This window comes from Rana temporaria, chromosome 3 (assembly GCF_905171775.1).
Source record: "Rana temporaria chromosome 3, aRanTem1.1, whole genome shotgun sequence".
NCBI lineage: Eukaryota > Metazoa > Chordata > Amphibia > Anura > Ranidae > Rana > Rana temporaria.
The window spans coordinates 454,090,613-454,118,486 of NC_053491.1; the positions used below are offsets into that span (position 1 = coordinate 454,090,613).

At 43.9% G+C, this 27,874-nt stretch overlaps 1 protein-coding gene across 2 annotated transcripts in view; it reads left to right on the forward strand.

Annotated features, from left to right (window-relative positions):
• Positions 1-27,591, forward strand: part of LOC120933451 (mucin-3A-like) — a 50,412-nt gene extending 22,821 nt beyond the window's left edge. Inside the window, exons 7-14 of one of the 2 annotated variants that reach the window (XM_040346680.1) lie at positions 2,631-2,689; positions 3,927-4,078; positions 7,531-7,584; positions 7,731-7,902; positions 21,926-22,093; positions 24,859-24,932; positions 26,628-26,692; positions 27,125-27,591. In XM_040346680.1, the coding sequence (XP_040202614.1) occupies positions 2,631-2,689; positions 3,927-4,078; positions 7,531-7,584; positions 7,731-7,902; positions 21,926-22,093; positions 24,859-24,932; positions 26,628-26,659 (711 nt within the window). In that variant the 3' untranslated portion in view covers positions 26,660-26,692; positions 27,125-27,591. The remainder of the gene's footprint in view (positions 1-2,630; positions 2,690-3,926; positions 4,079-7,530; positions 7,585-7,730; positions 7,903-21,925; positions 22,094-24,858; positions 24,933-26,627; positions 26,693-27,124) is intronic. The other variant, XM_040346681.1, reaches the window with a different exon arrangement.
• Positions 27,592-27,874: the final 283 nt, after the last annotated feature.

A 27,874-nucleotide genomic window follows, 5' to 3' on the forward strand; every position in this document is an offset into this window, starting at 1 on the left:
GATACTCAGGACAATATCCAGCAGCTCTGAAACAGGCACAGCAGGAAAGAATGCTCTAATGTCTTTATTTGTATAACAAAGGTTATATATATCTATAAATTTTTAAAGAAAGACCACCTTGTTTTGGGCTGGAGATTCTCCTGCAAAGATCTTAAAGGGGAGTTCCACCCACAATTTCACTTTTTAAATATAAATACCCCTGTAATACACAAGCTTAATGTATTCTAGTAAAGTTAGTCTGTAAACTAAGGTCCGTTTTGTTAGGTTGTTACAGCATTTAAATAGTTTATAATCTAGAAATAGACCGTGGCCATCTTAAGCGTGGGCATCATGAAGCCAGACTGTATGACTTCCTGGATTTCAGCTTTGCATATCTCGCACATGCTCAGTGCACAAGCAATGTAATAGGTTTCAGTCAGGTTTTCAAGGACTACTGGGAAACATGATGCCTATCCCAGAAACCCTTGCAAATAGCCTAGGCAAATAAGGAGGAGGAAGTAATGAAGGACTACAAAATAAAGGTATTTACAAGCAACAAATTCAATAAAAATTGTCCATTCTGAACACTATGAGATTAGAGCATGCAGCACAGACAAACATAAAAAAATGGGTGGAACTCCACTTTAAGATATGTACAGGGTGGGCCATTTACATGGATACACCTTAATAAAATGGGAATGGTTGGTGATATTGACTTCCTGTTTGTGGCACATTAGTATATGTGAGGGGGGAAACTTTTCAAGATGGGTGGTGACCATGGCGGCCATTTTTAAGTTGGCCATTTTGAATCCAACTTTTGTTTTTTCAATAGGAAGAGGGTCATGTGACACATCAAACTTTTTGGGAATTTCACAAGAAAAACAATGGTGTGCTTGGTTTTAATGTAACTTTATTTTTTCATGAGTTATTTACAAGTTTCTGACCACTTATAAAATGTGTTCAATGTGCTTTCCAGTGACATGCGGCGAGTGCCACGCTGTGGGCTCTTGCTGAATGAATCTAGGACAGCCACTGATGTTTCTTCATTAGACCCCTTTCACACTGGATACGCCTATAGCGGAGCGTTAAAATCGCGGCAAAACACCGCTATATTACTGCAATTTTACCATGATTTTAACGCTCCGCTATAGGCGTATCCAGTGTGAAAGGGGTCCAATGAAGAAACATCAGTGGCTGTCCTAGCTTCATTCAGCAAGAGCCCACAGCGTAGCACTCGCCGCATGTCACTGTAGAGCACATTGAACACATTTTATAAGTGGTCAGAAACTTGTAAATAACTCATGAAAGAATAAAGTTACGTTAAAACCAAGCACACCATTGTTTGTCTTGTGAAATTCCCAATAAGTTTGATGTGTCACATAACCCTCTTCCTATTGAAAAAACAAAAGTTGGATTCAAAATGGCCAACTTCAAAATGGCCGCCATGGTCACCACCCATCTTGAAAAGTTTCCCCCCTCACATATACTAATGTGCCACAAACAGGAAGTTAATATCACCAACCAATCACATTTTATTAAGGTGTATCCATATAAATGGCCCACCCTGTATATTATGGGTTCCCCCTTTATAATTATATTTTCAAGGTTTTCAGGGTCCTTTTTTCGTTTTGGATGGAATGGGAAAGATTTAAAAATTAGAGGTATTGTTGTTTGTGTAACCAATGGCTATAATCCTGCTTACCTTTTGTACATGTGATCAAACATGATTTGATGGTACATCTTCTCAATAAGGACACATACAGTAGGAGGTTCTTTACAAAACAAAAAACAAAAAAAGCATTCCTTTAGCTCACGTATGGTTGCTAGGGTAGGTAAGTTAGGGACAATGGGCTCCATTCACAGAACCAGATCGCATGCGGTATTTAGGTGTTTTCCTAATACCGCATGCCATCCTGAAAATGCCAATTCACTACTGCTTTATGAGGTATTTGAAGCAGAAACACTTGTTAAATACTGCATAAAACAGGAGTGAAAGTCAATCCCCCCCCCCCCCCAAAAATAATTGGTAAATCAGTAGTGGTCCCGGTCCCGGCATGCCATATTTAAGGAACCGGCAGCCACCGACATTCTTAACATACAGGTTGTCATGAAGTGGGCGGCCGCCGCGTCCTTAACAACCAATGAGTAATCAGCTGGTATTCCCTACTGACAGCAGCTGAAAGTAAAAAAAACAATTGCCAGTAAATAAAAAATTGGGGGGGGGGGGGGAATGGCACGCCCCCCCCCTAAATCCATACCAGGCCCTTGACAGTTACTGGTTGTTAAGGACGCTAGCTGCCGCCGGCAGTAAATTACTGCAGGCTTTCATAAAAAAACTCATGCAGTATTTTAGTAGTGTTTTTTTTAGTGACTAAAAAACATTTTGAAAAATGCTATGCAGTATCTTACCGCATACTCAAATGCTTTGTGAATGAAGCCCACTGTCTGGTAGGAACACTGTTGAGGCTGGGAGTAATAGCACTTCTAGTGGCTACAAGTTCACTTTAAAAGGTTTTTATGGAGTACAGTGCTGAGACGGATCAGGGGTTCCTAAGACTGTGAAAAATCCTTTTGACATTCTTATGCTGCCTTTGAGTTAATAATTTCTGACAATATAAGAGACAAACAATTTACATTTTTTTATTTTGCAGATGACCAAGATTTATGAAAAACTGAATAGACCTTCAACAATCCACTTATCATTTTTCCGGTAGGAATATAACTTTTGTGTGTGCAAAATACTTGCTTTGTTGCACTTATTCATTCTGCTTTCCCCATGGAGCCATGCCCAGAACCCCACCCATTGTATGTTTTGCCATTGCTTTTATACTTACCGTTTTGAAAAGTATTCAGGCTGGTCACATGACTCAAAAAGACCTCTTCTTTGGTGGGTTTTCTGCTGGTGAAGGGTGGTTCTGGATGATGTAGACAGCGGGTGCTAACGTGATAATGCGGTACCACTTTCTGTATCATTATGTGAATATTCACACAATATCCTACAAGAAAAGTCAAAGATAATATAAGTTCTAATTCCAGACGAATTCGGACAGCGGATGACTTTAAACAGCAGAAGCGTGAGTCCTCTGTTTATACGCCATAAATAATTTAATGCCCCCCCAAAAAAAAAAAAAAACGAATGGCCGCAGGAGATCCGCTTTAACAGTGGAAATGGTCCTTCTCTACTCTGTACAAAACTAGGAAAATATTTTTAGCTTTTTTAAGCAATTTCAAGGGGATGGGAAAGGGTTTGGTTTTGTTTCTTCCCGAGGACGAGCTTTAATAGAAAAAATAGTAACATAGGGCGGATGGGATGACAGCCAAAAAAATTACCTGGAGATAAAAGAATTTATAAAAAAAAAATGGCAATCTATTAGGAAAATTATTACAGTATTGAGACGCAACTGCCCAACTTTCTTAAAGTGGTTGTAAATCCACTTTTTTCACTTTTACCTACAGGTAAGCCTATAATAAGGCTTACCTGTAGGTATAAAGAATATCTCCTAAACCTGTACGGTTTAGGAGATATTCCCCTCACAATGCGCCGCTGATTGCAGCGGCACATGCGCAGGGGGGAATCCACGGCGAAAGGACCGGCAGCCGCCGGACCTTGCCGAATTTAAATCTCCAGCGTGCATGCGCGGGAGTGACGTCATTGCCGCTCCAGCCAATCACAGCACTGGAGCGGCGATACCCGGAAGACACGCCGGAGCAAGATGACATCTCGCTCGGCGTGGACCAGGTAAGTGTTCTTCACCTCATTCTGAGGTAAGTATTTCATAATCAGCCAGTATGCGGTGCATACTAGCTGATTATGCCTTTTGCCTTGCAGGTTTGAAAAAAAAAATGTTTATGCGGTTTACAACCGCTTTAATAATTTCATGTATTCCATAATTCTGCTTTTAGCTTTTTTTGTTCCTTACAACACAATCATTTTTGTTTTTTTCTAGTGAAGGAAGTGTTGTTGTGAACCATGAAGTCAGTGCAGAAGTCCCTTTCCTAAATTCTGAAGAAGAGAAAACAGCCTTAGTAAATAATGTGATAAATGTTTTAAAAGCATCAGAATACCACCTTTGCCCATACAACACATCATTGACTAATGGTAAGCATATCTTATCTTCCTTTCTTTTTTCCTTCCTTCCTCTATCTCTCCATCAATGTTTCCTTTTATTTACCTTGTGAACTTATACAGTGCTCACATTTTTCACAGTGCTTTACAGAATGTGTACATTATTTACATTTATCCTATTTACACTTGAAACTTAGGGAGCTTTATGGGCATATTTATAAAATAAATACATTGCAGAGCTATTCTTTTGTGAAACGCCATTTGTTCTGATCAAGTAGGGACACAAATGTTAGTAGGATATTTTCTCTCCAGGTTGAATATTATTCTTCATACATCATATTGGTTAAGAGAAATACCTCATTATGGCCACTAGTTGGAGTTGTGAATCATAGTAAATAAGTAATTATTTTCTATGATCTTTAGCTCCATCTAATGGCCATGATGCAATATTTTCCTTATTCTGTAGAGAAAATAACCTTATTTTTTGCCCTTATTCATACAGAATGTACATGCAGTTTCCCAGGACAAATATTTTTTTTATTACACTGTTTTATATTATAATAAGAGTAGTAGACACCTTGAACCAACAGCAACTAAATGTAAACACACCTGGGATAAACACAGGTCTATCCTTATTAAAGATCCAAAGTGAACTAAGTTGTCCTTCACACCAATGGAAAAGTTAAAGTGGTCCTTTGACCATTTTTTGAGGTTAACTTTACACCAACTATTCCTTTTTCTGTGTCCTCGAGCATGAATTTACCTTTCTCAATCTTTTTACCCCAGAGGAACCCTTGAAATAATTTCAGGTCTACATGGGTAGCAAGTGGAAAAAAATACCCCTTACATTGCTGCTCAGTGGGAAGAAAATTCTCCTTACTGAGGTGGCCAGAATGACACTCTACAGGCAGCTAAAAATACCACTGGTGTCATGCTGCTGGCTCTGCAAAGTGGCATTGGCCCCAGAACTATGCAGGCACCATAGGGATGGCCATTATGTCACAGCTCAAGGATCCCCTAGCAACCTCTGAAGGAACCCTAGGGTTCCAAAGAACTCTAGTTGAGAATGGCTGGTGTATATGGCTCTGGGCAAACATAAATGAACGTGGTGGGTCATGACATGTTTCTCCATAGCTCCATAGCTTGAACTACTGTGTTTGCTTTGGCTCTTGATAAAGGGGGAGCCCAGGAAAAGTGAGCTTACTGGTGGCGACAGGAGGCTCAAAACAAACCAGCTACTTTGCCATAAATAGGTTAGACTAGGGGTCTCCAAACTATGGCCCTCCAGTTGTTCAGGAACTACAATTTCCATCATGACTCGTTAAATGTCTGTGAATGTCAGAGTTTCACAAAGTCTCATGGGAAGTGTGGTTCCACAATAGCTGGAGGGCCATAGTTTGGAGATCTCTGGGTTAGACTAAGAATTTACGGAAACCTATTTTTTATCTATGAAGTGGTCACTGATGCAAATCACATCCCTACATGTTTCGCCAACAATGGCTTCCTCAGGGGATTGTGTGGTCACCAGTGTTTAACAATGGCTCTAATGGTAATAAATGCATAAACAAAATTTCAATGATTAACCACTTCAATACCGCACACCGTCATATGACATCCACAAAGGGGATTTCCTATCCTGGGTGGATGTCATATGACGTCCTGGACTTTGTGCGATGATATCTGAATGATGCCTGCAGCTAGAGGCATCATTCAGATATAATTTTGTTCCGGCATCGATCCTGCGCACCATAAGAACGATCATAGTGGTGTTTCCATTCTTATAGGGGACCAGATGGTCACCAGTCATCTCTATGACCGTCGGAGGCCCGGGCGCGATGTGATGACATCACGCCCGGGTACCCGTAAGTAAACAAAGCCACAATTGCCGCTAGTAAGCATTAGATCTGTGAATTTTTTTCACAATCTTAAGCTTTCCAGCCTGGAGGAGAGATGTGGGATCTTATTGACCCCGCATTTCTCCTTAAAGAGGACCTGTCACACACTATTCTTATTACAAGGGATGTTTACATTCCTTGTAATAGGAATACAAGTGATCAAATTTTTTTTTCTTTTTAAAAATTGTAAAAAATAAATAAGTAAAAAAAAATAGGGAGACATCCAAGCCTTGTGGACTCAGCAAGTACAGACCTAAGGGAGAAAAATTGCAGTGACCGCTGCTGTTGTTAACCCCTGCTGCACTGAAAATAAGGCTTGCCTGGTGTGGGACATTGTTGAGGGTGTCCCAGTGCTGTCCACATTATGTTCTACTACTTAAGGGACTGTGTCAAGAAACTTTTACAAAGGGAGGCGTGTCCTTATTTGTCCTGTTGGAGTTTGGAGTATCCCACAGCTCCCTAACTCTATCCAAGTTGTTTTGCAAATAAAACATTTAAAAAGCAAACCCTTAGGCCTTGTACAGATGAGTGAACATGTCCGATGAAAACGGTCCGCGGACCGTTTTCATCGAACATGTCCGCTCGGACATTTCGGTCTGATGGTTGTACACACCATCAAACCGAAATCCCCGCGGACAGACAGCGCGGTGACGTTGACGCTGCCACGTCCGCAAACCCGGAAGTTCAATGCTTCCACGCATGCGTCGAATCACTTCGACGCCATGCGCGGCTTCTCGGGCCAGCGGACATGTCCGATGAGTCGTACTGACCATCGGAAATGTCCGACGGACAGGCTTCCAGCGGACAAGTTTCTTAGCATGCTAAGAAACTATTTGTCCACTGGAAACCTGTCCGCTAGGCTGGGAAACTGTCCGGTCGGCCCTACACACGACCGAACATGTCCGCGGAAACTGGTCCGACCGACCAGTTTCAATGGACATGTTTCGGTCGTGTGTACGAGGCCCTAGACGGTTTCTGAAGAGAACCTGGGACACAAATCTGTGTCTTGCGGGGGTTGCACTACATTTACAAACATAAGCTTACCAGCAAGAGCGTGCAGTCCTTAAGGGGTGCAGGGGCACCGCTCCACTAGTTTGAATGTGGTGATACATGCAGGGTTCCAGACTCGGTTTTTGAAAAGGTTGGGCTCAGGGCACCACAGAGCACTGCGCCCCAAACCCACCCACTTGTGACACTAGCGAATCAATATTCGCCATTGTCTTCAGGCTTCTCCTCCTGGCCAATCAGGACAGGAGACAAATCGCATTGGCTGAGGAAGCCGCAATGCCACCACCATGGAGGGGTGAGTGTGAACCTGGGGTGGTATGCTTGCCGCCTCCCCCAAAAAGTTTAGCACCAGCCACCACTGCTTGCCAGGGATCTGTTTTATCATTTAATAGTACTAAACATAACTCTGGGAGTGGGCAAACTAGCCAATCATGACCAGTTCTTTCACCCATTTCTCAAACTGCAAACAGACTGGATTTGGGTAGAATTCATATTTGACCCAAGCCCGATGCTCATCCTCATTAACCACTCATTATCTCCAACTAGCCCTAATTAACTCTTTCATCTACCTTTATTTTGCAGAAAACTTTTGCTATGGCCTGCTGGGCGTCAACAAAACAGAAACTGATCTATTAGGTACTTCTTTCTCCATTTTATGACATTTATGTTTGCATGACTGCAGTATAGATGCTGCACTGGGAAATCTCTATCTTTCTCTCTGACAATGCTCACTCATTGTATATATATATTTTTTACACAAATACTTATATTCAAATTTTTAGAACTGTGCTTCCCTGCGGATATCGATCCAGAGTTGATTAAATATTATTATACTATAAATGCAACCACTGAACTCTATTGTGTTAACAACTGCAGCAGTCTCATGATGTATGAATATCAGGTAGACTGCCACCATGGACAGTGCTCACTAACAAATCAAGGACCAATGTGCTAGTAAGTATCAACCATAACTTCCTATTCATTATTATCTTATCATGTACAGTATATTACCCAGAGATGTACTGTATCTATCATATACAGTATCACACAAAAGTGATCCAGAGGTTGTTTTGGGGAAATGGATGTAGGAGTGCTGCCAGCATTGCTGCAGAGGTTAAAGGGTGGGGGTGGGGGGTCAGCCTGTCAGTGCTCAGACCATACGCTGCAGACTGCATCAAATTTGTCTGCATGGCTGTGTAGCGCCCCCTTACTTTCAGTATGGGCGCTATGCCAAAGTTAATGGGGAATGGGAGGGTTAGTTTACTCCCACTCACAATTTGTGGAAATTTGGGTTGTTGCCTGTGATGGACTTTTTACCTATATGCTTCAGGTTAATCCTCCCTGCTTGTTTAAGGCTGTTAATTGTAGTTACTCTTCTGCAGCTAGCCCTGTTTCAAATGTTAATTGTTTTAGCCCTGTGTTTACTGGTTACTGTGATTAGATAAGTGGCTTGTGTTAATTATGCTGATTGCTTCATTGTGATAATTATCTCTCTATATGCGGTGCCGACTCGGCTAGCTACTGAGTAGTTCAAAGAAATATCTTTATTTCAAAGGAGCTGTATTGAAGACCCCCCACTGTGTGAGGGGGGGCGGAGATTTGTCATTGTAACAGTTGTAACCACATATAAGCTCTGGTTTCTTAACATTAAAGTCTGTCTTGTTCAAGCAGTAAGCTGGTCTCATGTGTGGCTTTCTGGGCGACTCCAGGGATATCCCTCCTCGTGGAATATTGGGGTGATTTTCGTTATGGGAAGAAGGGAACGTTGACGGGGATATCATACCGATACCGTCACAATTGGTTGGTAGCAGCGGGATCTTCCCTTCTATTCCCCTTCACACCCGGATTCCAAGCAGACACTGGAAGAACTACTGGAAGTTCGTGGAAGGATCGCTAGCAACAAAACCAAGCGGGTCATCATAGCAGAATCAATGGAGCTAGACCAGGAGAACGGGATTGCAGCAACGCCAGCAGTACAAGAGATGGAAACACCAGTGATTCAGGAGGAGTCACCAACCAACAAGCTAATGAGAGAGAAGCTAGCGTGGTTCGGCCCGAACCCAACGCCAGATGTGGTTCTGAAAGTGATGGACCTGTTAGCGGAGGAGGCCAAACAAATAAGGGACGCAGAGCTACAGTTAAAACTGGCAGCAGTCCAACAAGCAGCCGCACCTTCTACGAACAGTGAGTACAGCACAGCAGACGCAAGGAAGATTCCGTTTAGCGCTTTTAAAGCTTTTGATGAAAAGGACTGTGAAATTGATAACTACCTGGCGGATTTTGAGCGACAATGTAACCTGCACCGAATAGCTAGAAGAGAGTGGGTTGCAATATTGTCAGGCAAACTGTCAGGCAAAGCTTCTGATGCTTTCCGGACCGTGCCAGATCAGGATATCCATAGCTACGCCCGGGTTAAAGAAGTGCTCCTGGCTCGCTATGCAGTAACCCCAGAGTCCCACCGACAGAAGTTCAGGGACTCACGCAAAACCACGAAAGACTCTTACGCAGAATGGGCATGCCAGCTGTCCCTGTCGGCCTCTAACTGGGTTAACAGCAGCCAGGCCACCACCGCAGAGGACATTTTGCAACTAATGCTCCTGGAGCAATTTTACAATCACATCCAGACGGACGTCAAGGATTGGGTGAGAGATCGCAGGCCCATGACTCTACCAGAGGCCGCGAAGTTGGCGGATGAATATGCGGATACTCGCAAGACAAACCAGGTCACACCACGGGTACAACCCCCACAACCAACGGCGCCCTCACACCCACCAGCCGCTAGATACCAACCGCCTAACAGACCGATGACATATAGCCCTCGCTACCCACGCCAGGAGGACAACGAACAACGCTGCTTCCGGTGCAAACAGTTGGGTCACTTCAAGCAGAATTGCCCCATGAATGACAACACCAGGTCAAATTGGTCTCAACCTGGGTACCGCCCACCAGCAGCAGCCCATTGTGTAGACTCGGCTTGGGATCCCCAGGAGCTGGGTCAGGAAGAACCATTGGGCACCCCTTACGAAGCCCTCATGGTACAATCTGTTATTACGGACAACAGGGAACACCATTGTCAGCTGGTCATGGGCGACAGCCATGAGCCGGAGGGGCCTTGGAGGGAGCTGGGCAGAAAGAGGCACCGCCAGCTAACCTCCAAGAAGAAGAGGTCCTGGAAGTCATATAACCAGCGGACCTGGGAGGAGAAGAAGCGACTGGAGGAGAGGGAGTCACAGCGGGCATCCCAGATGCGGGCCGAGATGTTCGCCAAGGGCCCACCGGTGGCCCCTTACACCCCCACCCAGTTCCTGATGATGAAGGACCACGTGGAGAGCCTGCAGGACATGAGCAAGCAGGATCTGATCCGTGAGTACATGGAGCTGGAGGAGTGCATAAGCCGCATGGAGGAGGAGAACAACCACCTGAGGTCACAGCGGGCTGACCCCCCCAGGCTCCATGAACTGGAGATGGAGCTGGAGAAGCTCAAAGAGGAGAACCGGCGGCTGCGGAGGGAGCAGGGGGTGGCTGACCTTATGGGGCTCTGAGTCCCCTCTCCCCCCCCCCCCCCCGGACTCTGAGCACCAGTGCTACAGCACTTCAACAAATATAACTTTTTCTTTTTATGAATCTCCTGTGATTGTCACTTCAGAGCCATAACCTGCCCCTCCCATAGCGGGACACCTAGATGGCGGCGCACAGACCCATTCGCCATCTTCACACTGACTTCTGGTGACTCTGCAGATCGCACAAAGACTTGGGGACTGACCGGCGTGTGATCTGACGACCCGGTGGCATACCTGAGTCGGGAGCAGTTGTCAAGGGAGGTCAGTCATGCCAAACGGAGTTAACCTCGGACTAAAAGCTCTGAACCCGTCAACCCTACTGGACCAGGGAAGGTCCAACCGGGTTTGCCGGAGCAGGGAGAAGAAGGGGGGCCATTGTGATGGACTTTTTACCTATATGCTTCAGGTTAATCCTCCCTGCTTGTTTAAGGCTGTTAATTGTAGTTACTCTTCTGCAGCTAGCCCTGTTTCAAATGTTAATTGTTTTAGCCCTGTGTTTACTGGTTACTGTGATTAGATAAGTGGCTTGTGTTAATTATGCTGATTGCTTCATTGTGATAATTATCTCTCTATATGCGGTGCCGACTCGGCTAGCTACTGAGTAGTTCAAAGAAATATCTTTATTTCAAAGGAGCTGTATTGAAGACCCCCCACTGTGTGAGGGGGGGCGGAGATTTGTCATTGTAACAGTTGTAACCACATATAAGCTCTGGTTTCTTAACATTAAAGTCTGTCTTGTTCAAGCAGTAAGCTGGTCTCATGTGTGGCTTTCTGGGCGACTCCAGGGATATCCCTCCTCGTGGAATATTGGGGTGATTTTCGTTATGGGAAGAAGGGAACGTTGACGGGGATATCATACCGATACCGTCACAATTGGTTGGTAGCAGCGGGATCTTCCCTTCTATTCCCCTTCACACCCGGATTCCAAGCAGACACTGGAAGAACTACTGGAAGTTCGTGGAAGGATCGCTAGCAACAAAACCAAGCGGGTCATCATAGCAGAATCAATGGAGCTAGACCAGGAGAACGGGATTGCAGCAACGCCAGCAGTACAAGAGATGGAGACACCAGTGATTCAGGAGGAGTCACCAACCAACAAGCTAATGAGAGAGAAGCTAGCGTGGTTCGGCCCGAACCCAACGCCAGATGTGGTTCTGAAAGTGATGGACCTGTTAGCGGAGGAGGCCAAACAAATAAGGGACGCAGAGCTACAGTTAAAACTGGCAGCAGTCCAACAAGCAGCCGCACCTTCTACGAACAGTGAGTACAGCACAGCAGACGCAAGGAAGATTCCGTTTAGCGCTTTTAAAGCTTTTGATGAAAAGGACTGTGAAATTGATAACTACCTGGCGGATTTTGAGCGACAATGTAACCTGCACCGAATAGCTAGAAGAGAGTGGGTTGCAATATTGTCAGGCAAACTGTCAGGCAAAGCTTCTGATGCTTTCCGGACCGTGCCAGATCAGGATATCCATAGCTACGCCCGGGTTAAAGAAGTGCTCCTGGCTCGCTATGCAGTAACCCCAGAGTCCCACCGACAGAAGTTCAGGGACTCACGCAAAACCACGAAAGACTCTTACGCAGAATGGGCATGCCAGCTGTCCCTGTCGGCCTCTAACTGGGTTAACAGCAGCCAGGCCACCACCGCAGAGGACATTTTGCAACTAATGCTCCTGGAGCAATTTTACAATCACATCCAGACGGACGTCAAGGATTGGGTGAGAGATCGCAGGCCCATGACTCTACCAGAGGCCGCGAAGTTGGCGGATGAATATGCGGATACTCGCAAGACAAACCAGGTCACACCACGGGTACAACCCCCACAACCAACGGCGCCCTCACACCCACCAGCCGCTAGATACCAACCGCCTAACAGACCGATGACATATAGCCCTCGCTACCCACGCCAGGAGGACAACGAACAACGCTGCTTCCGGTGCAAACAGTTGGGTCACTTCAAGCAGAATTGCCCCATGAATGACAACACCAGGTCAAATTGGTCTCAACCTGGGTACCGCCCACCAGCAGCAGCCCATTGTGTAGACTCGGCTTGGGATCCCCAGGAGCTGGGTCAGGAAGAACCATTGGGCACCCCTTACGAAGCCCTCATGGTACAATCTGTTATTACGGACAACAGGGAACACCATTGTCAGCTGGTCATGGGCGACAGCCATGAGCCGGAGGGGCCTTGGAGGGAGCTGGGCAGAAAGAGGCACCGCCAGCTAACCTCCAAGAAGAAGAGGTCCTGGAAGTCATATAACCAGCGGACCTGGGAGGAGAAGAAGCGACTGGAGGTTCAAGCAGTAAGCTGGTCTCATGTGTGGCTTTCTGTGTGGCTTTCTGGGCGACTCCAGGGATATCCCTCCTCGTGGAATATTGGGGTGATTTTCGTTATGGGAAGAAGGGAACGTTGACGGGGATATCATACCGATACCGTCACATTGCCAATTTCAGAATTTGTCCTGTAGGTCAGTCTGCGCTCCAGGGGTGCGTTATCACCCCTGTGCGGCAGTTGGCGCTAGAGGGGTTCTGACAGACCCACTTTCCTCAGCAGCCAATTAGAGGAGTTCTGCCCTTGTTGGGCATGCTGGGGGAGATATATCTGTGGCAACCGCCATTGGTCTCTGTTCTGTGCGGGGCCCGAGTCCCAGGTGCGGTATCCACCTTCAGGCTACGCGCATCCATGGGCCCCACCATTGTGGCCTGCTTCAATGAGGTTGTGCACCATGCAGAGCCTCACCCTAACATTGAGAGGGGCCCCAGCGACTTTCTGGGTCCCAACCTTCTCCTGAGAGGATCCTAGGCTGGGAGCTGTGCGATGGGGGATCGGCCCGGGGAGAACCTAGAACTAGAGGTTGCCCAGGAGGCCTGGACGAACCATCGGGGATCCGGTCACCACGATACACGACAGGTATGCTAAGATGTCAGTTGGTGACACAAATCTGAATTTACTGGGAGGATTCACTCATCCTGATCTCACATATCTCAAGTTGATAAAGCCTGTATCCGAGGCCCTGATTTAGGCCGGTAGTAGAGGTCTGTTCCTCCCAGTGATCTTTAAGTGGCGCTCCGGCTGCCAGGCCTGTGATAGTCGCCTGTATGGGGGCACTTTACCCACCCTGATCGGGGTGGCGACGAATTGAGTTACACTATTGCTTAGAGCAGGCTTGCTCTTTTTCATATCCAAGTCCTGATACCAAAGTTCCTCTATGCTCATCAACTTTTCTCTATTGTGTGCCATGTTGATGTTGGCCATGGTGGGCCTTGGAATAAAGCATTAAAAACGAATTTCGTGTCTGGACACTTGCTCTTTATCTACACTCTCGAATGTCTCACCTAGACCAAGCCAAGAAGGTAACTCAATATGCCAATCGCAAACTAATCAGCGGCTCCTCCGGGGGTGAGCGCTACAGCTGTCATCCCAGAAGGAAGCCTCTTCTAAAGATGATGCACAAGAAAGCCCACAAACAGTTTGCTGAAGACAAGCAGAATAAGGACATGGATTACTGGAACCAAGTCCTGTGGTATAATGAGAACAAGATATACTTATTTGGATCAGATGGTGTCAAGCATGTTTGGCGGAAACCAGATGAGGAGTACAAAGACAAGTGTGTCTTGCCTACAGTCAGTCATGGTGGTGGGGGTGTCATGGTCTGGGGCTGCATGAGTGCTGCTGGCACTGGGGGGTTACAGTTCATTGAGGGAACCATGAATGCCAACATGTACTGTGACATACTGAAGCAGAGCATGATCCCCTCCCTTAGGAGGACGTACCTGTACGTCCTCTTTAAGTGCCCAGCCCGGTCCGAAGCTCCGTGAGCATGCCCGCGGGACCCGCGGACCCAATCACCGCCGGAGTCCCGTGATCGGTCACAGGAGCTGAAGAACAGGGAGAGATGTGTGTAAACACACCTTCCACATTCTTCACTGTGGCTCTGTCATTGATCGTCTGTTCCCTGATATAGGGAAAGGCGATCAATGACATCACACATCCAGCCCTGCCCCCTACAGTTAGAAACACATATTAGGTCACACTTAAACCCTTCAGCGCCCCCTAGTGGTTAACTCCCAAACCGCAATTGTCATTTTCACAGTAAACAATGCATTTTTATAGCACTTTTTGCTGTGAAAATGACAATGGTCCCAAAAATGTGTCAAAATTGTCCGATGTGTCTGCCATAATGTCGCAGTCACTAAAAAAATCGCTGATTGCTGCCATTAGTAGTAAAAAAAATTATAAAAATGCAATAAAACTATCCCCTATTTTGTAAACGCTATAAATTTTGCGCAAACCAATCGATAAACGCTTATTGCGATTTTTTTTTACCAAAAATAGCTAGAAGAATACGTATCGGCCTAAATTGAGGAAAGAAAAACTTTTTTTTATATATTTTTGAGGGATATTTATTAATCGCAAAAAGTTAAAAATATTGAATTTTTTTCAAAATTGTCGCTCTATTTTTGTTTATAGCGTAAAAAAAAAAAAACGCAGAGGTGATCAAATACCACCAAAAGAAAGCTCTATTTGTGGGAAAAAAAGGACGCCAATTTTGTTTGGGATTCACGTGGCACGACCGCGCAATTGTCAGTTAAAGCAACGCAGTGCCGAATCGCAAAACAACTTTTTGTCCAAAATTAGAATTATTTTCAAATCGAATTCGAATTTACAAGGAGAATAGTATAGAAAATAAAGGAATAGAATATAAAAGAATATAATAGAATAGAAAATAATAGACTAGAAAATAAAATAATGGAATATAATAGCGTAAAACAGAACAGAATAGAAAATACAAGAATAGAAAAAAATTCTAGAAAATAAAGCGATAATATAGAAATTAAAAAAGAGTAAAACAGAACAAAATAGAATAGAAAATAAAAGAACAGAATAAAATAAAACAGAAAATAAAGGATAAATATATAAAGAATAAAATAGAAAGAATATAACCATCTTCTGAAATCAAATTTCAAATAGAATTAATTCAAATTTGAATAGAATAAACAATAATAAAATAGAAAAAATAAATAAATAATAAAAAAAGAATAGGCTAGGATAGAATAAAATAGAAAGAATAGAACCGTCTTTCAAAATTCGATTTTCAAATAGAATAAATTCAAATTTAAATAGAATAGAAAAGAAAAGAATAGAAAAAAGTAAAAGCGTAGAATAGAATTAAAAAAACAATAGACTAGAACCGTATAGAAATAATGTAACTATTTCCCAAAATTTGAATGGAATACATTTGAATTTGAATAGAATAGAATAGAGAAGAATAGATTAGAATAGAATATAAAATTAAATAATAGAATTGACTAGAATAGAAAAGCATAGAAATGAAAAAAACACAACAGGATAGAATAGCATAGAAAGAATATGACCATCTTCTGAAATTCAGATTTTGAATAGAATAAATCCAAATAGAACTAGGGCTGCAACTAACGATTATTTTCATAATTGATTAGTTGGCCGAATATTGTTTCGATTAATCGATTAATCGGATAATAGCCTTAAAAAAAGAAAAATTAGCATTTTTAATTTTTTTGGGGCCAATTCGTTGTTGGGCAGATTACAAAACACAAATTGCCTCAAAAACACATTCCATGCTTTTCTGCAGCTTCTCCATTGAAGTATATTGAACCAAAAAAAAAAACCAATAGCACCGTTTTGCGTTAAAAAGTCCCGCCCTTTCCAAATACGCAGAAGCTGAAAGAAATCATGGATGTGAACGTGTCTCATAGGAAAACATGTAAATGAACTGTCGTGTGTTTCTGCAAAAAACAGAGGTGTGACCCCAGGCCTGAGATGTTTAGTAACATAATGGGGTTAAAAAAACAAAAATAAGTACAAAAAGAGCAAATAATCGCTACTGTAAGGGGTTAATTATTTTCCCGTGGGACAGTGAAAGTAATATTTACAGTAGCGATTTGCTTTTTTGTACTATAAAGGGCTAATTTTAGTTTTTTTAACCCCATTATGTTACTGGCCGATTAATCGATTATGAAAATTGTTATCGATTAATTTCATAATCGATTAGTTGTCGATTAATCGATTAGTTGTTTCGGCCCTGAATAGAACAGAAAATAATAGAATAGAAAAGAAAGAATATAACAATATAACAGATTTCCGAAACTCGAATTTCAAATGAAATAAATTCAAATTTGAATAGAATAGAAAATAATAGAATGGTTAGAAAAGAAAAAATAGAATATAATTAAAAAAAAAACAATATTATAGAACAGAACAGACCAGAAAGAATATAACCATTTCCCAAAATTCAAATAGAATAAATTTGAATTTGAAAAGAAAATAATAGTTTAGAATAGAATAGAATTGACAAGAATAGAAAAGAAAAGGATAGAATAAAAAAAAACAATAGAATTGCATAAAAAGAATATCACCATCTTCCGAAAATTGAATTTTGAATAGAATCAAATAGAAAAGAAAGATTATAACAATGTAGCTGATTTTCGAAATTAAAATTTCGAATAGAATACATTTGAATTTGAATAGAATATAAAAGAATACAATATAATAGAAAAGAAAACAATAAAATAGAAAAGAAAATAATAAAACAGAAAATAAAAAAACAGAATACAATGCAGTAGAAAGAATGCAATTCGAATAGAATTTGAAGCAATTAAAATTTTCCAAATTTGCCCAAATTTGGAAAATTCTAATCGATTCATAAAGACAAAATCGATTCCGAATTTTTTTTTATGAAATAAACAAATTTAACTAAAAGAATTTATGTAAATAACAAAACGAAACACATTTTTTCATTCTGCACATGTCTAGTAACTGGCTTGTTGGCCAATGGCCATCATCAGTGCAGTGTTTTGAAATGAATATGAGTGAGGATAGCCAGACAAGTTATTATGGCGAGTTGGGCTAACAAATCCAAAAAGTTCACCAATAAACCAGTAGGCATGTGCATTTCGTTTCGTTCCGAATCGAAATTCGGACAAATTGTTCATTATTCGGATGCATACGAATTCCCGAATTGTAATATTAACGAATTTACCAAATCCGAACAAACGTTTTCGAATCGAAAACCCGCGGACAAAATTCGATCGAACATCGAAAACAACTTCTATTCGAATCGAATTCGAAAACAATTCGATTCGAAAACAAATTCAAATGAAAATTGAAAGCAAATTTGAATCAAAATCTAAAAAATATAAATCGATTTCTAAAAAAGAATACAATAAAATAGAATAGAAAATAATAGAGCTTTCCTAAAGCATACCTACATACAAGAACAAAAATGTAATCCACTGAAATTCAACAGACCTTAGATAATTGTGTTCTTTTTCTCAGGATTTTTTTCCCTTCATTTTCAATAATATTTCTGCCAGTAACACACTTCCTGTCCTATGGGGGGCAGCACTCCCTCACTGTACTGTTTCTACAGAGATGAAGAATTGCCATCATAGAACAGGAAGATAGGTATTCACGAAGGCACGCAGACAGTTCAGCCCCAATTCCCCAGAAAGAAGTCCAAATCTTATTAACCAGCTTTCACTTGTGTAATCTGTCCGCTAGACATGCGGAGACAAAACTCATACAAAAGTGGAACTCATTTATCTTCATAGATTTCTTAGGAGAAATTGTTGATAAATACGTCTGTCCCAAGTGCAGTTTCTCCAAACCAGGAGGGCCACCATATTTCCCCTGACCATTAACCTGTACAAGATTAATATTCAGTGGCGGTGCGTCCATAAAGGGCGCAGGAGCGCCGCCCCCTCTCTCCTTCACCGCTCTATTACCATAGATAGATTCATGCATTGAATGAATCTATCTATGGTCGCTGCTGACACCCCCTATTCAGTTGTCCGGCCCACTTTCAGGTGCAGGGCACCTGAATTACACTGGCGGGGTATTTTTTGGAAGCACCTGATTAGAGCTATAGGCTCTAATAGCCCCCCAAAAAAGTGAACAGAGGGCACCATGCTAGAAGGAATTCACTTTGCTAACAGTGAATCCGCCCCTCAGCCAATTAGATTGCCGGGTCTGTTACCGGTCACCTGATTGGCTGAAACATCAGACGCTGTGATTGGACGCCTGCGAGAGGACGGAAGAGACCGCCGCTGACCTGCTCCGAGACAGGTAAGTGCCGGGCAGCATCTGATGGGGCACAGTAGCGATAATTGATGAGCACACTGGCAGCATTTGATGGGGCACAGTAGCAGCAATTGATGAGCACACTGGCAGCATCTGATGCGACACAGTAGCGGCAATTGATGGGCACACTGGCAGCATCTGATGGGGCACAGCAGCGACAATTGATGAGCACACTGGCAGCATCTGACGGGGCACAGTAGCAGTAATTGATGGGCACACTGGCAGCATCTGATGTGGCACAGTAGGGCAATTAATGGGCACACTGGCAGCATCTGATGTGGCACAGTAGCGGCAATTGATGGGCACACTGGCACCATCTGATGGGGCACAGTAGCAGCAATTGATGGGCACACTGGCAGCATCTGATGGGGCACAGTAGCGGGAATTGATGGGCACACTGGCAGCATATGATGGGGCACAGTAGCGGCAATTGATGAGCACACTGGCAGCATCTGACGGGGCACAGTAGCAGCAATTGATGGGCACACTGGCAGCATCTGACGGGGCACAGTAGCGGCAATTGATGGGCACACTGGCAGCATCTGATGGGGCACAGCAGCGACAATTGATGAGCACACTGGCAGCATCTGACGGGGCACAGTAGCAGCAATTGATGGGCACACTGGCAGCATCTGATGGGTACAGTAGCGGAAATTGATGGGCACACTGGCAGCATCTGATGGGGCACAGTAGCGGTAATTGATGGACATACTGGCAGCATCTGATGGGGCACAGTAGCAGCAATTGATGGGCACACTGGCAGCATCTGATGGGGCACAGTAGCGGCAATTGATGGGCAGACTGGCAGCATCTGATGGCTACAGTAGCGGCAATTGATGGGCACACTGGCAACAATTGATGAGCACACTGGAAGCATCTGACGGGCACAGTAGCAGTAATTGATGGGCACACTGGCAGCATCTGACAGGGCACAGTAACGGCAATTGATGGGCACACTGGCACCATCTGATGGGGCACAGTAGCGGCAATTGATGGGCACACTGGCAGCATATGATGGGGCACAGTAGCGGCAATTGATGGGCACACTGGCACCATCTGATGGGGCACAGTAGCGGCAATTGATGGACACACTGGCAGCATATGATGGGGCACAGTAGCGGCAATTGATGAGCACACTGGCAGCATCTGACGGGGCACAGTAGCAGCAATTGATGGGCACACTGGCAGCATCTGATGGGGCACAGTAACAGCAATTGATGGGCACACTGGCAGCATCTGACGTGGCACATTAGCGGCAATTGATGGGCACACTGGCACCATCTGATGGGGCACAGCAGCGGCAATTGATGGGCACACTGGAAGCATATGATGGGGCACAGTAGCGGCAATTGATGGGCACACTGGCAGCATATGATGGGGCACAGTAGCGGCAATTGATGAGCACACTGGCAGCATCTGACGGGGCACAGTAGCAGCAATTGATGGGCACACTGGCAGCATCTGACGGGGCACAGTAGCGGCAATTGATGGGCACACTGGCAGCATCTTAAGTGGCACATTAGCGGCAATTGATGGGCACACTGGCACCATCTGATGGGGCACAGTAGCGGCAATTGATGGGCACACTGGAAGCATATGATGTGGCACAGTAGCGGCAATTGATGGGCACACTGGCAGCATCTGATGGGGCACAGAAGCGGCAATTGATGGGCACACTGGAAGCATTTGATGGGACACACTGGCGGCAATTGATGGGTACAGTGTCAGCAATTGATGGGTACAGTAGCTGCGTTTGATGGCACAGTAGCTGTATTTGGCACAGTAGCTGTGTTTAATGGGTACAGTGTCTGCAATTGATGTTTTTTTTTCAGTTTGTTTGCGCCCCCCCAAAAATTTTGAGCACCAGCCGCCACTGTTAAAGCGGGAGTTCACCCAATTATATATTTTTTTATCTTTTCCCCTTAGATGGATGCTCGTTTTGTCTAGGGGAATCGGCTAGTTGTTTTAAAATATGAGCCGTACTTACCGTTTTCGAGATGCATCTTCTCCGTCGCTTCCGGGTATGGGTCTTCGGGAGCGGGCGTTTATTCTTGATTGACAGTCTTGCGAGAGGCTTCCGACGGTCGCATCCATCGCGTCACTAGTAGCCGAAAGAAGCCGAACGTCGGTGCGGCTCTATACTGCGCCTGCGCACCGACGTTCGGCTTCTTTCGGAAAATCGCGTAGCGATGGATGCGACCGTCGGAAGCCTCTCGGAAGACTGTCAATCAAAATAGGAACGCCCAGTCCCGCAGCCCATACCCGGAAGCGGCGGAGAAGATGCATCTCGTAAACGGTAAGTACGGATCATATTTTAAAACAACTAGCCGATTCCCCTAGACAAAACAAGCATCCATCTAAGGGGAAAAAGGGTCATGTGCGGGTGAACCTCCGCTTTAATATTTATACCTTTCCATCCACTCCAGAAGAGAAGCCCTATTGTCTTTATTCAGAGAATTAATCCAAGCCTCGCTCTCAGTGTTCCTCATGTTGTTGTCCATCATTAGAGAATGATCTGCTCTCTCCATGGGATCAGAAGCTGAACTGAGCTCTTTACCATCATCTGACCGGGAGAAACAGACAAGATCCCCAGTCTTCTCCATGGGCCATAATCAGTGGGTAGAAGGCAAGCCAGACCCTAGTTTTCTCCAAATGCCTCTCGGGGACTGCCAAATGCCTCTCCCAGTTGGGTCTGTCACAACAACCAGTTAAGCCTCATACAGTACACACGACCGAGAAACTCGACGGGCAAAACACATCGTTTTCCTCGTCGAGTTCCTTGTTAGGCTGTCGAGGAACTCGACAAGGCAAGTTTCTCCATTCCCGTCGAGGAAAAAGAAGACATGCTCTCTTTTTGGCTCAACGGGTTCCTCGACAGTTTCTTCGTCGAAAAATGTACTCACGACCGGTTTCCTCGGCAAAAAAAAAATCCCAGCAAGTTTCTTGCTGGTTTTGGCCGAGAAACTCGGTCGTGTGTACGAGGCCTTATATTTTATTCATTTAGAATTGATCCAGTTATTTTTCTGCCATCTATTGAGATGACTGCAGCCAATCCCTGTGGAATACAATACAATACAATTCCACATCTTCACAGCTTTTTACTGAAAGAAATTCAAGTATGTAAATACCTTCTACTCCAAGAAGCCACACTGTTAAACCATTGATCACTCCGTATAATGTCTGTTGCTTGTCCATTTCCATGAGCAATTTTTTCTAGCTCTTGTTTTCAGTATTCGCTTTTGTACCAATGTGATCTGTACTCGTTCTCCTCACACCCTGATACCTTCTATCTTCTCAGCTGTAATCCATCAGACCAGTACTGGTACACGGGGGATCGATGCCAGACAGGTATTAGTAAAGCTGGGGTCATCGCTGGAGTCACTGTCAGCCTGGTTGTCCTACTTATTATAATTGTAATTCTGGTCTACTTCTCATATAGACGTCAACATCGCACAGACAGAGTGAGGTAAGTACCGTATTTATTGGCGTATAACACGCACCCCAATTTAAAAAAAAATTCACAGCCCACTTTACAGTACTCAGTCCCCCTCCCCCTGCACAGTACGCAGCCCCCATCAGAACACAGCCCCCCTCCCCAGTACACAGCCCCCATCCAGTATACAGCCCCCCATCCAGTTTACAGCCCCTATCCAGTATACAGCCCCCATCCAGTATACAGTCCCCCCATCCAGTATGCAGTCCCCTCCCCAGAATACAGCCCCCATCTAGTATACAGCCCCCCATCCAGTATACAGCCCCAATCCAGTATACAGCCCCCCATCCGGTATACAGCCCCCTCCCCAGTACACAGCCCTCATCCAGTATAAAGCCTCCCCATCCATTATACAGCCCCCTTCCCAGTATACAGCCCCCTCCCCAGTACACAGCCCCCATCTAGTATACAGCCCCCTCCCCAGTATACAGCCCCCCATCTAGTATACAGCCCCATCCAGTATACAGCCCCCTCCCCAGTATACAACCCTCCATCCAGTATACAGCCCCCCATCCATTATACAGCCCCCTCCCCTTATACAGCCCCCCCATCCAGTATACAGCTCCCTCCCCAGTACACAGCCCCCATCCAGTATACATCCCCCTCCCCAGTATACAGCCCCCCATCAATTATACAGCCCCAGTATACAGCCCCCTCCCCAGTATACAGCCCCCATCGAGTATACCGCCCCCTCCCCAGTACACAGCCCCTATCCAGTATACAGCCCCCTTCCCAGTATACAGCCCCCTCCCCAGTACACCGCCCCATCTAGTATACAGCCCCCTCCCCAGTATATAGCCCTCCATCCAGTAAACAGCCCCCATCCATTATTCAGTCCCCCTCCCCAGTATACAGCCCCCAATCTAGTATACAGCCCCCAATCCAGTATACAGCCCACCCCATCCAGTATACAGCCCCCTCCCCAGTATACAACCCTCCATCCAGTATACAGCCCCCCATCCATTATACAGCCCCTCCCCTTATACAGCCCCCATCCAGTATACAGCTCCCTCCCCAGTACACAGCCCCCATCCAGTATACATCCCCCTCCCCAGTATACAGCCCCTCATCCAGTATACAGCCCCCAATCATTATACAGCCCCCTCCCCGGTATACAGCCCCCTCATCCAGTATAGAGCCCACTCCCTGCACTCCCATGAGACCCCCAGTCTCCTGGGACAGCACTGCCAGCATTCTTTACTGCCAGCCCCTTCCACACTGCTCCTTCTGTGTCACTTCTATTGTAAAATAAAGCTTCCATATACCTCAATAGCTCTGTTTTTTCCACTGACCTGGTCACATGACTGCTCTCCTCTGACATTACACAGATGGTCATGTGACCGCTCTCCTCTTCCAATCTAAAGCTACACTCAGAGGAGGAGGAGGAGAGCAACCAGAAAAAACTGAGATATTGAAATATTTACAAGCTTAGTTTTACAATGACACTGACACATGAGGAGCGGTGTAGGAGAAAGGGGCTGGCAAGTGATTTTTTTCTCAACTTTAAACTATGCAGGCAGCACTGTCCCAAGGCCAGGAGAGGCGGGACGGCTGGCCTGACACGTATAACACGCAGGCACTGTTTACCCTCTGTTTTTAGGGGAAAACGTGTGTTATACGCTGATAAATACGGCAACTTATTCCTTAACCACTTAAGGACCACCTCCTGCACATTTACGTCGGCAGAATGGCACGGCTGGGTGTGCCCAGCCGTGGGTCGTGCGTGCGCGCCACAGGCGCAAGCCCACGACCTGGTCCGAAGCTCCGTGACCGCGGCCGCGGAACCCGTGGACCCGATCGCCGCCGGTGTCCCGCAATCGGTCACAGGAGCTGAAGAACGGGGAGAGGTGAGTGTAAACACACCTACCCCGTTCTTTACAGTGGCAATGTCAATGATCGCCTGTTCCCTGATATAGGGAAAGGCGATTCGTGACGTCACACGTCCAGTCCCGCCCCCTAAAGTTAGAAACACATATGAGGTCACACTTAACCCTTACAGCGCCCCTAGTGGTTAACTCCTAAACTGCAATTTACATTTTCACAGTAAACAGTGCATTTTTATAGCACTTTTTGCTGTGAAAATGACAATGGTCCCAAAAATGTGTCAAAATTGTCCGATGTGTCCACCATAATGCTGCAGTCACGAAAAAAATCGCTGATCGCTGCCATTAGTAGTAAAAAAAAAATATTAATAAAAATACCATAAAACTATCCCCTATTTTGTAAACACTATAAATTTTGCGCAAACCAATCGTTAAAGGCTTATTGCATATTGCTTATTGTAATGCTAATTATTTACCAAAAATATATAGAAAAATACGTATCGGTCTAAACTGAGAAAACATATATATTTTTTTTTTTGGGGGGTATTTATTATAGTAAAAATATAGATTTTTTTTCAAAATTGTCGCTCTATTTTTGTTTATAGCGCAAAAAATAAAAACCGCAGAAGTGAACAAATACCACCAAAAGAAAGCTCTATTTGTGGGAAAAAAAGGACGCCAATTTTGTTTGGGAGCCACATCGTACGACTGCGCAATTGTCAGTTAAAGCGACGCAGTGCCGAATCGCAAAAACTGGCCAGGTCCTTTACCTGCGTAATGGTCCAGGTCTTAAGTGGTTAAATGATAAAAATAATCAAGGATCAAAAACTTTTCAGTAAAAATGTCAGAAGATAACCCTTTTTTTTTACTTTAGCAATTTTATGTGTAATATTTATTTTCTCCTTTTGAAACCAGATTGATAAAACCAGAATTGCTTTCCTCGAAGTGGAATGGCCATGAAAGAAATCCTAATGGAATGACCAGGAATGGTGAGGCATCATAAAAGGCACATTTTGGTCAGCTCAAAACTATTATCACAACCTTGCCTAGTTTGTGGACTCTATGGCTCGGATTCTCAGTGGAGATATGACAGCGTATCTCCAGATACACCGTCGTATCTCTGCGTTGTGCCGTCGTATCTATGCGCCTGATTCTTAAAATCAGTTACGCATAGATATCTGTTAGATCCGACAGGCGTAAGTCTCTTACACCGTCGGATCGTAACTGCATTTTTACGCTGGCCGCTAGGGGCGTGTTGAAATATGTAAATCAGCTAGATACGCGAATTCCCGAACGTACGCCCGGCCGACGCAGTAAAGTTACGCCGTTTATGTTAGGATTTTCCCGGCGTATACTGTAGTTACCCCTGCTATATGGTGGCCTAAGTGCGGCGTAACAATGTTAAGTATGGCCGTCGTTCCCGCGCCGAAATTTAAAAAAGTTACGTTGTTTGCGTAAGTCGTCCGTGAATGGGGCTGGACGTCATTTACGTTCACGTCGAAACCAATGACGTCTTTGCGGCGTACTTTGGAGCAATGCACACTGGGAAATTCCACGGACGGCGCGTGCGCCGTTCGGGAAAAACGTCAATCACGTTGGGTCACAGAAGATTTACATAAAACACACCCCCCTGATCCAAATTTGAATTAGGCGGGCTTACGCCGGCCGATTTACGATACGCCGCCGCAACTTACGGAGCAAGTGCTTTGAGAATACAGCACTTGCCCGTCTAAGTTGCGGAGGCGTAACGTAAATCAGATACGTTACGCCCGCACAAAGTCGAGAATCTGGCCCTATAACTTTCCTACAGACTAAATAATATATATTGATTTGGATTATTTTCACCAAATAAATATAGCAGAATACATTTGGCCTAAATTTATGAAGAAAGATTATTTATTTGCAAATTGTTTTGTAACAGAAAAGAAGATTTTTTTTTTTTTTTAAGTTCATTTAGCAAAAACTAAAAAACTCAGTGGTGATTATAGAGCGCCAAAAGAAAGTTCTAGTTGTGTGAACAAAATAATAAAAATTTAGTACACTGTGGAATGAGCTTTATGAGCTTTTAATTTTCATTCAAAGCGTGAGAGCGTAGAAAGCTGAAAAGTGGCCTGGGCAGGAAGGGGGTGAAAGTGCCCGGTATTGAGGTAGTTATGCAATAATCATCCAAACAGCAAAGCACACACTATCTCCCTGGAGTAGACAATGGATAATATTAGATAAATTGTGCATCGCTAAAAAAAAACTCAATCCAATATATGCATGCAATTTCGGTTGATTTACTAAAACTGGAGAGTGTAAAATCTGCTGCTGCTGTGCATGGTTTACTGACGAATACGAATTTATCCAAAGTTACGAATTATCCAAAATAACAAATCTAAATGAATGAAACGTAACAAATTAATAATAATAATAAATAATCAGCTTCCAACTTCAGCTTGTTCAATTAAGCTTTGATAAAAAAATAAAATAAAAAATGGAAGCCGATTGGTTTCTATGCAGAGGTTTTTGCATATGGCAACAAATGAACAAAGTGACCTTATGCAAATGACAAACGGCTGTATTCACCATAAAGTAAGCAGCTTATATCTATGAGGATTAGTACTGAACTTGCTGTATCTTATCACTTATCATTTATATTGACATCCTACCTACTCAATGATGTTTTTATTTTTTTATTGTAGAATCTTTGTATCCTGCGCATGTTTTCCCCTGAGGAAGAATGACAAAGAATAACATTCGAAACACGGTGGGTATTAATGTCTTTTTTTCAAGTGTTGTTTATGGACAGAATTAAGCAGGCTTTCCTCGTATTTAAAGCGGGGGTTCACCCTAAAACAAAATTCTAACATTGCATGGAGCCGACCTATGAGACCGACAGTATGCTGTTACATACCATTTTAGGGCTATTTTCCCCCCGGCTTCCCCGCGGGAGTGGGCGTTCCTAATCACAGGCTGTGATTGACGTGCTTCCGACCGAAAGAAGCCGAACATCTGTGAGGCTCTATACGGCGCCTGCGCACCGACATTCGGCTTCTTTCGGCAACTCGTGACGCGCAGTATGCGCCGGTCGGAAGCACGCTGTATTTGCAGTGCACATATTTTACTGAATATGTTTTTTATACACACATACTGTATTTGCATTATTGGAAATAAAATATCTATTTTTTCTTATCCACAGATAACCACTCCTAGATCCAAAATGATACTTAATAGTAAGCCTCAGCTGCAAGTCACCAACCTGCAAAAGCCCCCACTGAGGACATGGAGCTCTTACACTGTGTCCAATGAAGTCTGGAAAAAACACACTGATGGAAGTTTAATGACATTCCTAGGAAAGGGAAAACGTATAAGTCAATATTTAAAAAATATATATATTTCCAGTATAAAAAAAAGTCCTTCTGACAAATATAGATAAGAAGACTTATAAAGTGTTTATAGAGAGTTTTGGTCTAATGACATTGTCGTATATGCTAAAAGGTAAAATTTCAGGGTCTATGTATCTTTTGTTATTTGAATACTATTTTGTGAAAAAGAAACATTGCTTGAAACAATATATTTAAATATATATTAAATATGTAATTTAAAAATGCACTCCAAAATTGTTCAGGTATATTATTTATTATTATATTATTTATTATTTTTCTTACTCGGTTAGGTTAAAATTGTAATATTTCAAAGTGGCCTGTCATTTCAACATTTTTCTATTAAAACTTTTAAGAAAAATTTGCTGTATAAGTAAATTTATTGAATGGCAAAAAAAAAAAGCTATCTACCAATAGCAAAAAAAAAACATATACACTACACTTACAGCTAGTATAAAAACAAAAACAGCTAACCAACTAAAAACACAGGCCAATGCAAATGTTGGAAATAAATAGGAAGCTCGTCTGCTTTTATTAGGTAAATTGCTACTTCAATATTGCAGACA